General features: G+C 36.7%; 1 protein-coding gene and 1 long non-coding RNA gene across 2 annotated transcripts in view; one reads left to right on the top strand and one right to left on the bottom strand.

Annotated features, from left to right (window-relative positions):
- The window catches only part of LOC146730201 (uncharacterized), a 44,380-nt gene extending 36,320 nt beyond the window's left edge, over positions 1-8,060 (bottom strand). The window contains exon 1 of the long non-coding RNA XR_014927919.1: positions 7,821-8,060. This is a non-coding gene — a long non-coding RNA (uncharacterized LOC146730201). The remainder of the gene's footprint in view (positions 1-7,820) is intronic.
- Positions 8,061-9,968: 1,908 nt separating this feature from the next.
- On the top strand, positions 9,969-11,946 carry LOC146730200 (uncharacterized). The gene is made up of 3 exons (XM_085494259.1): positions 9,969-10,160; positions 10,648-10,774; positions 10,917-11,946. The coding sequence occupies exons 1-3, from the start codon at positions 10,028-10,030 to the stop codon at positions 11,890-11,892; spliced, it is 1,236 nt and encodes a 411-aa protein (XP_085350385.1). The 5' UTR covers positions 9,969-10,027; the 3' UTR covers positions 11,893-11,946.
- Positions 11,947-12,765: the final 819 nt, after the last annotated feature.

The following is a 12,765-nucleotide window of genomic DNA, read 5'->3' as shown; positions in this document are numbered from 1 at the left end:
AAACACAAAGATAGGAAAGTCGTCACCTGTGCACGTGTGGGAATTGAGTCCCTAGCAACGATAACAACACATGCTAAAAACACAAAGATAGGAAAGTCGTCACCTGTGCACGTGTGGGAATTGAGTCCCAAGCAACGATAACAACACATGCTAAAAACACAAAGATAGGAAAGTCGTCACCTGTGCACGTGTGGGAATTGAGTCCCAAGCAACGATAACAACACATGCTAAAAACACAAAGATAGGAAAGTCGTCACCTGTGCACGTGTGGGAATTGAGTCCCTAGCAACGATAACAACACATGCTAAAAACACAAAGATAGGAAAGTCGTCACCTGTGCACGTGTGGGAATTGAGTCCCTAGCAACGATAACAACACATGCTAAAAACACAAAGATAGGAAAGTCGTCACCTGTGCACGTGTGGGAATTGAGTCCCTAGCAACGATAACAACACATGCTAAAAACACAAAGATAGGAAAGTCGTCACCTGTGCACGTGTGGGAATTGAGTCCCTACACATGTAGCAACGATAACAACACATGCTAAAAACACAAAGATAGGAAAGTCGTCACCTGTGCACGTGTGGGAATTGAGTCCCTAGCAACGATAACAACACATGCTAAAAACACAAAGATAGGAAAGTCGTCACCTGTGCACATGTGGGAATTGAGTCCCTACACATGTAGCAACGATAACAACACATGCTAAAAACACAAAGATGGGAAAGTCGTCACCTGTGCACGTGTGGGAATTGAGTCCCAAGCAACGATAACAACACATGCTAAAAACACAAAGATAGGAAAGTCGTCACCTGTGCACGTGTGGGAATTGAGTCCCTAGCAACGATAACAACACATGCTAAAAACACAAAGATAGGAAAGTCATCACCTGTGCACGTGTGGGAATTGAGTTCCTAGCAACGATAACAACACATGCTAAAAACACAAAGATAGCAAAGTCGTCACCTGTGCACGTGTGGGAATTGAGTCCCTAGCAACGACAACAACACATGCTAAAAACACCAAGATAGGAAAGTCGTCACCTGTGCACGTGTGGGAATTGAGTCCCTAGCAACGATAACAACACATGCTAAAAACACAAAGATAGGAAAGTCGTCACCTGTGCACGTGTGGGAATTGAGTCCCTAGCAACGATAACAACACATGCTAAAAACACCAAGATAGGAAAGTCGTCACCTGTGCACGTGTGGGAATTGAGTCCCTAGCAACGATAACAACACATGCTAAAAACACAAAGATAGGAAAGTCGTCACCTGTGCACGTGTGGGAATTGAGTCCCTAGCAACGATAACAACACATGCTAAAAACACAAAGGTAGGAAAGTCGTCACCTGTGCACATTTGGGAATTGAGTCCCAAGCAACGATAACAACACATGCTAAAAACACCAAGATAGGAAAGTCATCACCTGTGCACGTGTGGGAATTGAGTCTCTAGCAACGATAACAACACATGCTAAAAACACAAAGATAGGAAAGTTGTCACCTGTGCACGTGTGGGAATTGAGTCCCAAGCAACGATAACAACACATGCTAAAAACACAAAGATAGGAAAGTCGTCACCTGTGCACGTGTGGGAATTGAGTCCCTAGCAACGATAACAACACATGCTAAAAACACAAAGATAGGAAAGTCGTCACCTGTGCACGTGTGGGAATTGAGTCCCTAGCAACGATAACAACACATGCTAAAAACACAAAGATAGGAAAGTCGTCACCTGTGCACGTGTGGGAATTGAGTCCCTAGCAACGATAACAACACATGCTAAAAACACAAAGATAGGAAAGTTGTCACCTGTGCACGTGTGGGAATTGAGTCCCTAGCAACGATAACAACACATGCTAAAAACACAAAGATAGGAAAGTTGTCACCTGTGCACGTGTGGGAATTGAGTCCCTAGCAACGATAACAACACATGCTAAAAACACAAAGGCAGGAAAGTCGTCACCTGTGTACGTGTGGGAATTGAGTCCCTAGCAACGATAACAACACATGCTAAAAACACAAAGATAGGAAAGTCGTCACCTGTGCACGTGTGGGAATTGAGTCCCTAGCAACGATAGCAACACATGCTAAAAACACAAAGATAGGAAAGTCGTCACCTGTGCACGTGTGGGAATTGAGTCCCTAGCAACGATAACAACACATGCTAAAAACACAAAGATAGGAAAGTCGTCACCTGTGCACGTGTGGGAATTGAGTCCCTAGCAACGATAACAACACATGCTAAAAACACAAAGATAGGAAAGTCGTCACCTGTGCACGTGTGGGAATGGAGTCCCTAGCAACGATAACAACACATGCTAAAAACACAAAGATAGGAAAGTCGTCACCTGTGCACGTGCAGGAATTGAGTCCCAAGCAACGATAACAAAACATGCTAAAAACACAAAGATAGGAAAGTCATCACCTGTGCACGTGTGGGAATTGAGTCCCTAGCAACGATAACAACACATGCTAAAAACACAAAGATAGGAAAGTCGTCACCTGTGCACGTGTGGGAATTGAGTCCCTAGCAACGATAACAACACATGCTAAAAACACAAAGATAGGAAAGTCGTCACCTGTGCACGTGTGGGAATTGAGTCCCTAGCAACGATAGCAACACATGCTAAAAACACAAAGATAGGAAAGTCGTCACCTGTGCACGTGTGGGAATTGAGTCCCTAGCAACGATAACAACACATGCTAAAAACACAAAGATAGGAAAGTCGTCACCTGTGCACGTGTGGGAATTGAGTCCCTAGCAACGATAACAACACATGCTAAAAACACAAAGATAGGAAAGTCGTCACCTGTGCACGTGTGGGAATTGAGTCCCTAGCAACGATAACAACACATGCTAAAAACACAAAGATAGGAAAGTCGTCACCTGTGCACGTGCAGGAATTGAGTCCCAAGCAACGATAACAACACATGCTAAAAACACAAAGATAGGAAAGTCATCACCTGTGCACGTGTGGGAATTGAGTCCCTAGCAACGATAACAACACATGCTAAAAACACAAAGATAGGAAAGTCGTCACCTGTGCACGTGCAGGAATTGAGTCCCAAGCAACGATAACAACACATGCTAAAAACACAAAGATTCAGGGGTACATGCTTGTTTGTAAGCAATGACACGCTATGACCATCTGACACATGCGCAGGTGACAACTCCCTCACTTTAAAATATGTAGTCTTTTTCTATGGGACAATTCATCTATTTTTTGAGAGTATTCATGTGACCTCAGTTGTTTGAAATCTTTCCATGCAATGCATTATCTACAAGATGACAGAAAATGTCATTATACGAACTGGCTGTGTAAATATAGTACAATAACTGATTTTGTGTAAGACTTTTATTCTGTACAGATAATCAAATCATTAAATACAAAATTTTAAAATAGAAGTTTGATTTGACCAGGAATCAAAAGGGAATATTGTTTGTCATTTTGGTTGATTAAATTTTCTTCACTGTGACTAACTTGTAAATTTTTATGGCAAATTTATGTTTGCAAATTTGTTATTTCTAACCCCCCCCTCCAGGATTTCAAGTGGTCTACCTCTAAACCGGTGGGACCTTCCAATAAAGTTTTAGAAACGAGACGTGAAATAGTAATTTATTTCTACGATTATTGTCGTCAAGTCTGCGTCTGGCGTGTTCAGCAGTTTATAATAATAATAATAATAATAATAACTTTATTACACTACTAAAAAACCTTCAGAGGGTTTTTGTATGGTAAGGAACATAAATACATACAATACATAAGAGATAAAAATAAAATATTAGTAAAATAAAATAAAAGAATCAAATAAATTAATTACTTTCTGTGGTTTTAAAAATTGTGCTCTTTAAGTATTTTAGTAAAGCTATATTATTCTCCATAATCTTTTTAAATATGGAATTCACATCCATTGTGTAAATATTTATTGAACACTCATCAAACAGTTTTCATCTTTGTTCTATATAGCCAGTACAAAATAGCAGGAAATGTTTTTCATCTCCTAATGCTTTAGTGTTACATTTATTACAGTGTCTATTTTCTAATTCTATTTTGGGCTTTGTTCTTCTACCTAATTCTATTTCTAAGTTGTGGTCACTCAGACGGAATTTTGAAAGCATTTTCCTGAGGCTGAAATTCGAAATGTTTTGCAAATAATTTTCCATATTATAACTTACTTTGAATAGTTTGTATGTTCTCAGTTTTGTTCCCCTATTTTCATTGGTTTCACTGAAATTTAGTTCTTCTCTCCATCTTTGAATATAAAACTCAGATAGTCTGAGTTTTACTTTTTTTAGTATTTGATTCCAATTTTCCATATTGTGATCATTTTTTATTTTAATTAGATCATGTCCCAGTGTAGCATTAATAGTCCTTACCCAGTTTGAATTAATTTTTATCATTTCATCCAGGGCTAATTTTAAAATGTGATTATCTGGCAGACTATATAGTCTATGGCAGTATTTAATTTGAGCCAAATTAATTTTTAATTTTACTGGTAACCTACCAAGTTCTGCTTTCAAACCACTAATTGGCGTCATTTTACTCACTCCTAGGATAAACCTGTAAAAATGACTGCAAACTTGCTCTAAACTGTTACTGTCAGTTGTGATTTCATTGGCCCAGATTTCTGCACCATACATGAGTATAGGTGAAATTAATTGGTCGAAAATTTTCAAACTAAGTGCTGGTGAGATTATTTTGTGGTTTAAGACTGTTTGTCTGATGCTGAAAAGAGCCTTCATTGATTTATTTTTTAACATAGATAAGTTTGTTTTAAATTTCCCATTTGGAGTAAATATTGCCCCTAAATAGCAAAACTCGCTAACAGCTGTTATGTCTTGGTTGTTGATTTTAAAATTCATGTTTTTAATCAGTCTGTTGCTGCAATTAAATACCATGACTTTAGTTTTCTTTACGTTTACTTCTAAATTCCAATTTATACAATAGTCATTTAATTTGTTCAGACAGCTTTGTAGGCCATCTTCCGTTTCTGAAACAAGTGCAAGGTCATCTGCATATTGGATGCAATTTATAGGTTTCTCGCCCATTAGAACTGGTTTATCAATTTGATCCCCAAATAATTCTGGCAGATCGTTCAGAAAAATGTTAAATAAAGTTGGTGATAAATTGCAGCCTTGCTTAACTCCACAGGTAGACTGAAATCCATCAGTTATACCCTCTGACAATTTAATTATATTTAATATCCTTATACATAGATTTTATTATTTCATAAAAGTTCCCCGTGATACCACTGTTTTGTAACTTGAGAAAGAGTGCATCCCTCCAGATGCTGTCGAAAGCCTTTCTAAAGTCAACAAAACATGTGTATAACAGTCTTCCAGAACTGCTGCTTTTATTTTTATTATAAATTGTTTTTTCAACTGCTGTTTTTAACAGGAAAATTGCGTCTGTCGTTCTCCTGTCTTTCCTAAAGCCAAACTGCATGTCGGTAAATAATTTATTTTTTTCCAAGTATGTGGTCAATCTTTGATTCATTATGCCAGTAAATAGTTTTGAGAGACAACTTGTTAATGCAATAGCTCTATAATTACCAAAATGAAGATTTAATTTGTCGCCTGATTTGTGTAGTGGAACAAGAATCGTAGATTTCCAGGTTGCAGGAAATTGTCCACTATCTAGAATACAGTTGAAAAGTTTCTGTAAACATCTTATCATTAACTTATTTTTGGTTTTCAACATTTCATTGGCAATGCTGTCATCAGCAGCTGATTTATTGTTTTTTAGTTTGCTAACAGCGCTAAGAATTTCTTTGTATGTGATATTTGAGTTTAGATATTGGTTGGGAATTTGTCGCATTTCTTTTTCTATAAGATTATTTTGTAACTCATGATTTTTAATGTTTGTTTTATTATAGAGTTTTGAAAAATGATCAATCCAATTTTTTCCGGATATTGTTGTGTCTTGATTTTTGGTCTTTTGATTACGTAGGCTTTTCAGCACAGACCAGTACTCATTTTGGTTGGCACTGTTCATATGTTCAAGTTTGGACACCAACATATTTTTATATTCTCTTTTTTTATATTTTATAAGTTTTGTATAATGCTTTTTAAGAGTATAATATTGGTGTTTGATATACGGGTTGGTTGGTTGTTTTGTTAGCAACTTAGAGGTACTAATTAATTCCCTTTTTAGTGTAGAACACGACTTATAAAACCATTGTTGTTGTTTTGGATGTTTATAGTTTTTATTATTTATTGTTCTTTTATTGGTTACTTGTTTAAGGCAATTATCCGCTGCATTAATTAATATTTTGTTGAATTGATCTGTTGGTTCATTGACATCACTGTCTTTGAAATCATTGGCAAGGTAGTTTTTGAACATTGTTTCAAAATTTGAATTTTGTAACATGACTTTGTACTTTTGCTTTGCCTCAACGTCCCAAATGAATTTTTTACAGTGCGGTTTCAATTTATTCACAAGCTTTGTGTTCTTGGTGTGATTGTAATTTACAGTTAGTGAGAAACCAATAGGACAATGATCTGACAAGTAATTAATATCATGAATTTTAAGATAATCAATATGTCTGTGTAAATCCTTTGTGCTAATGCAGTAATCAACTGTACTTGAACCGACCGGATTATGACAGGTAAAGTTTCCATTTAAATCACCTATCTTCCTACCATTGGCTATTAAAAGATTATTTATAGTACAAAGATCGACTAATTGTTTGCCAAACTTATTGTTAGTTTTATCTTGGGCGTGCCTTTTTTCAAAATTTTCTAAAGTGTAATTATTTGGAGTGGGTACATGAATGTTATCTCCAAATGCAATGTAATCAATTAGATTTCCAGTGCGACTATTGAAATCACCTGTTATAATTACCTGGCCCTGATTGGAGAAAACTGTTATTTCTTTTTCTAAAATGCCAAAGTAGTCAACATCTAAGTGATAAACCGAATTTTCGGGTGGAATGTATATACAACCCAAATAAATATCATTTTCTAATGAGAAAAATTCCTTGTCCAATTTACACCAAATGAAGTCGTTAATTTCAGACTTTATTTCCCTCAGCCCTCCCCTCAACCCTGATTTAAACAAAATTGCCACTCCCCCAGAGTTCCTCCTACTTCTAGCTGATTTGCATTTTCTGTCTGTTTTAAAATAACTATAACTATCTAATACATCTAATGAACTACTATTACTACCTATACTACCTAACCACGTCTCTTGTAAGCACAAAATATCAAATTTCTTTAAAATAGAAGTAAAATCAGATTCTACACACTTAGCACCAAGGCCGTGAATGTTCCAACTACCTACATTAAGATTAGTCTGCCTAATACTGTTGACAGTTGTTGTTTTCATCATTATTCTATTCTCCACGATACGGGGTTGCAGGCCACAAATTTTTGTTTTTTAAATGAAAAGTAATAAAAAATTTAAAGTAAAATATAATGACATTAATAATTACTTAATGTTATGATGATGATCTGCTGGAATATTGAAGTTAAATATTAGTAGTTGTAGTAGTCATGGTTTATAATTCTATTGTTTGTCTGCCTCTCTGATCGTTGAATGTATTTGTTGCCTGTATGTTGATAGCTCTTGTTTACGTGAACACAAGATTGTTTACGTGAACACAAGATTGGTTGAGAATGAATTGCAGAGGAAATCGATGAAGTCAAGTTTGGAGAACGAAGATACAACAGATGACGTGTACGGTGTGTCGGGCGATGTTGACTGGTCGTCATTTGCGGTGATAAAATACAAAACTATCGTGACATCTTTCTGTATTAAATTCATGATTACGATCGAAATAACCTGAAAAGGGAAGTCTATAAACTCTACGTTACCTTACTTTCAAATAGATGTCATGTGAGTCTCAGATTTGTTGCACATCGGTCAGTTATTCGACATCACAATCAATAAAGAGTCAATATACTCTGATAGTCCAAATTCAACTGTGTTTTCTTCGTATAAATCGAAAACTGAGTACTTCATCATGACTTCCGGGTCGTGAGATTTAAAATCTACGAACACCGTTGAAAATGGCGCTGTTACTAAATGTGTTTGTTTTGTCATTGTTTCCTCCAACAGTCGCAGTGGCTGTCTTTTCCATACGGTCGTCAGGGGTAACCCGTTTGAACCTGGTGAAAGGGAACAGCGGGGGGGGGGGTTGTGAAAATAAATGACGTGACTGAAAAACTCACGGGCTCGCTTTTTCAACTAAAGTTAAAAAAAACACCTATTAGGAATGAACCATTAGATGACACAAAAAATATGCAAACTATTATTCCTTCGGTTAGTTTTGGGTTACTTTTCGTTTTTTTATTTTCAATGATGAATTCGTTGTATTTTGTTTTTATTTTCTCTGTGTGTATTTTTTATATAAGAAATAGGCCTGTATAATTTGGTTTTGTTATTGATTCCTGTAGATTTTTTCTGCTCCCATGGTTTCCAATGGTTCACCTTTACCCTAGATTTCAAGTGATTTGATTTTAATATGCTAATGTAGATTCAAAACCATGCAATTTTTGGACAAAAAACGTAAAACTATTATTGCAAAATTATGTTTTGTGAGATTTATTATTGCACACAATGTGTCGGTGATATAATCGTGTTTCTTAGAGTTTTCAAACAACGCTGTGTGGATAATGATAGTAAAAACTGATTCACCAAATTAGACACGTATTGATTTATCTAATAATCACATAAACCTAGAATATAATCTAACTGTTATCGACAATTCAGCGCGACCTTAATAGGGGGGGGGTCGTTATACTGTATGTTGAGAGGGTTCTGTTCACCCCTAATCATACGGTTTATTGTTGTTAAACATACGGGTTATACACGGGGTTATCACTTCTCTATTCTGTGCAGACATGTATTATTTCTATGGCACAGTGAATTTCATGTTTTTTCTGTGCACTATTGATATAGTGAAAATACATCTATAGTGACTTTATTGTATATTTTATTGTATTCTAGGGAGTCTTGTATTGTTTACCCCCTAGCTACTTCTAGAGAAGTGCAATACGTGTATGTTTAGAAGCGTGTAGTATTTATTTACTTTCGTACAGGTTCAAAACCAGATACCGGAAAAACTGAATAAAATGCGTCGCCGGATGCGCTCACTGGTTGCGAAAGTTGTGAGCTAGGTGTTTTTTTTCTCGTCCGATATATCATATCTTTATGAATGACGTCATTCCTTATTAATGCGCTGAAAGGGGCATTGAACTGTAGATTTCAGGGTTTATTTCACGAACTTAATGTGATTTTAATCAAGTCTGAACAAAAATTTGAACTTTCCTACCAGCCTATTGTTTTTTATAACGATTTAAAAAGACACGCAAAGCAGACGACGTTTGCCCCATTTCCTATGGAGAGCTGCTGCTGGGGGTCTATTGTTTCAGTGACGTGGTGAATGAACCACCCTGATTGGTCGACGCTATAGCGAGGGGGGCAAGGGGGGTAGCTGGTACAGTTTTACGGGAAATGAAAAGGGCTTTTTACAATTTACAAGGAAAAAAAGACGTTTTTACAGTTTACAGTGAAAATTGAATTTTGCAGTGAATGGTATCATCTAGTCGTTTTACAGTTTCGAAAATGTAATTTCCCTGGATTATTCTTTACGACTTTTTTTATTTGGATGTAAATTCTTGTACGTACCGAGAAAAATGACACATTTTTACAGTGTACGAAAAAAATATTTGATTGATTACGTTGTACGTCTAGCCTGTGATTACAGAATCACGGAATTTATTTTTTCAATTTACGTTGTACGAACAAAAAATATTGCAATTACGTTGAACGAAAATAACCCTTGCCCCCTCTCTATAGTCTACGTTTTCACCGTATTGCTTGCCAAACATGTAATGTTATCGATAGAATAATGACAGATTCAAGCGACTATGATTATGACAGCTCTAGTGAAACTGAAATTGTGGTGGATAGTGTCTCTGTTGTCAAACCCTAACAGTTTGAGCCGAAATAATGGCCTGGAGAGGAAAGAAAGAGTAGCAATGACACGGACACTGACAGCCCGAGTGGTGACTCGGATATGGAGGAAACTGGCGACATCGAGAGGCTAAATACGACAGACTGGTTTACTTGTGAAAATTGCTTGCCGATGTCATCTTCTGTAGAGTGTATTTGTTGTCAGGAAATGTCGGGATTGGATGTAAAATTAGAACGTAAGCAATGTTTTTATTTGTTGTTTTTTTCGCTCAAGAGATCGATCGCATTCGCGTTTCTGCATTACAACCAGCCTTTGCATTTCCGGGTCGGTCATCAACATATATATCCCGGTATATATTGTATCTAAATCAGTACATATCACGACTTTATACCTAGTTTTAACGGAAAATATTCGCTTTATCGTTATTTTGGTTTTGATTTATAAACGCCGTAATCGTATCTCCGGCGACACGCGACAATAATTTTTTTGGCGAAACAACTGGGCCTCACACTTTTTGAAAGAATTGTGAGTGGACGCATTTATTCGTGTCAAATGTCCATTGACAAATCTATTATCCATTTAGTTACTGTCGTCAGCTTTGTTTTTTTATTCACAAGTTTTCGATCGTGCAAGTACACAGATTCGCTAGGCCAAGTCGATGTATTTCTATAACTATTTCGAAAAAATGAAATAATAGTACCCTTTTACACTTTTCTCAATAGATTACAACTGTATATGTGAGCACGAGGAGTTTGATTTCGTGTGCCTTTATCTTGCTCTGTTAAGAACTGTATTGGTAAGGCTATATGATTTAAGAAAAGAACCTCTGACGGATCCCATTGTAAACAGGTAAATATATTTATGTTTGTTATATTTCTCATACATTTACTTATTCCATATATCGATTAAAGGGCCTATATTATTCACATTCGTTTCATAGTCGTGTAAAGTGTTTGGTTTATTACTGAATACAAATATTGGATATTTGCAGGACGTACAGATGGGCTGCCTACACACAATTTACATACTGGATTTATAACAAACTTGGAAGCAATGTCAGACGAGTAATACCATCCTGTGTTGTCTGGGCAGTGAGGAAGGCATTCCCAGAAGCCAGTGTAGATTACACACAATTTACATACTGGATTTATAACAAACTTGGAAGGAATGTCAGACGAGTAATACCATCCTGTGTTGTCTGGGCAGTGAGGAAGGCATTCCCAGAAGCCAGTGAAGACTACACACAATTTACATACTGGATTTATAACAAACTTGGAAGGAATGTCAGACGAGTAATACCATCCTGTGTTGTCTGGGCAGTGAGGAAGGCATTCCCAGAAGCCAGTGTAGACTACACACAATTTACATACTGGATTCATAACAAACTTGGAAGGAATGTCAGACGAGTAATACCATCCTGTGTTGTCTGGGCAGTGAGGAAGGCATTCCCAGAAGCCAGTGAAGACTACACACAATTTACATACTGGATTCATAACAAACTTGGAAGGAATGTCAGACGAGTAATACCATCCTGTGTTGTCTGGGCAGTGAGGAAGGCATTCCCAGAAGCCAGTGAAGACTACACACAATTTACATACTGGATTTATAACAAACTTGGAAGGAATGTCAGACGAGTAATACCATCCTGTGTTGTCTGGGCCGTGAGGAAGGCATTCCCAGAAGCCAGTGAAGACTACACACAATTTACATACTGGATTTATAACAAACTTGGAAGGAATGTCAGACGAGTAATACCGTCCTGTGTTGTCTGGGCAGTGAGGAAGGCATTCCCAGAAGCCAGTGAAGACTACACACAATTTACATACTGGATTTATAACAAACTTGGAAGGAATGTCAGACGAGTAATACCATCCTGTGTTGTCTGGGCAGTGAGGAAGGCATTCCCAGAAGCCAGTGGAGACTACACAAGATTTAAAGAATCAAACACATCACGGTTTCCGTACTGATTTATATGTAACCTTATGATATTTATTTATTATTAAAATGTTCATATACTGTGATTGATTTATTGTCATAATTTATTGTCGTACAATGTTAGCAATAACCGCCCAGAAAAAACAAAATTTGATGCACTACAAAAAGGGCAAGTTGTGTCTGGTAAAGTTGGTCAAAATAAGAAAATTCCTCAGTTGAAAAAAATGGATAATTAATGTGTAAGGCCCATTCTAGGCCCTCTCTCCAAAATTTAGGTTTTACTTGCTGGAAATTATATTACAAGGGGCGATTAAAACATTAAAATACTAGTTTGGGAAAAACTGTAATTGTAGGGTCTGTTTGACAAAACGTGAAGCCCTATACATAAATTAAAACGTACTGTAACAGTAGTGTAGTTATTTTACAGGTATGATACAACCACGGTCTCATCGAATATAACAAAAATACATTATATGTAGTAGTTAAAACATGACTAGTTGAATCTGGTAACATGTGCATGTACAACATCTGCCACCTTTGGTTTTGGGACGGGTGCAATATTTGCAGGCAAATCTGGTAATTTGCTATCAACTCCAGTGATTCCATTATCTCTCCTTTCTATCACGGCCTTTATCATCTATGGTACATGTGGATATGATTTAACCTCTTTAATTGGTTTAACTACCCAGTGTTTTCTGTTCTTTGGAAATACCACGTGATATCTTAGTTGGCCTTCATTGCCACCAGATTTAATGGATGCCTGTTTTCTATTACAGTGATTGTTGTTGTCTAATGCAGCGAGTTGTACGCATGCGTGCAACCATATCTGTAAATAATACAAATAGTTAAGTTATTAGTATATGACATGCATAGAAATTTATTTTTTTATTTTTATAGTGTTTTCA

Source organism: Saccoglossus kowalevskii, chromosome 20 (genome assembly GCF_978046115.1).
Source record: "Saccoglossus kowalevskii chromosome 20, keSacKowa6.1, whole genome shotgun sequence".
Taxonomy (NCBI): Eukaryota; Metazoa; Hemichordata; class Enteropneusta; family Harrimaniidae; genus Saccoglossus; species Saccoglossus kowalevskii.
The sequence above is the reverse complement of the archived record's forward strand: the minus strand, read 5'-3'. Positions and strand labels throughout refer to the sequence as shown.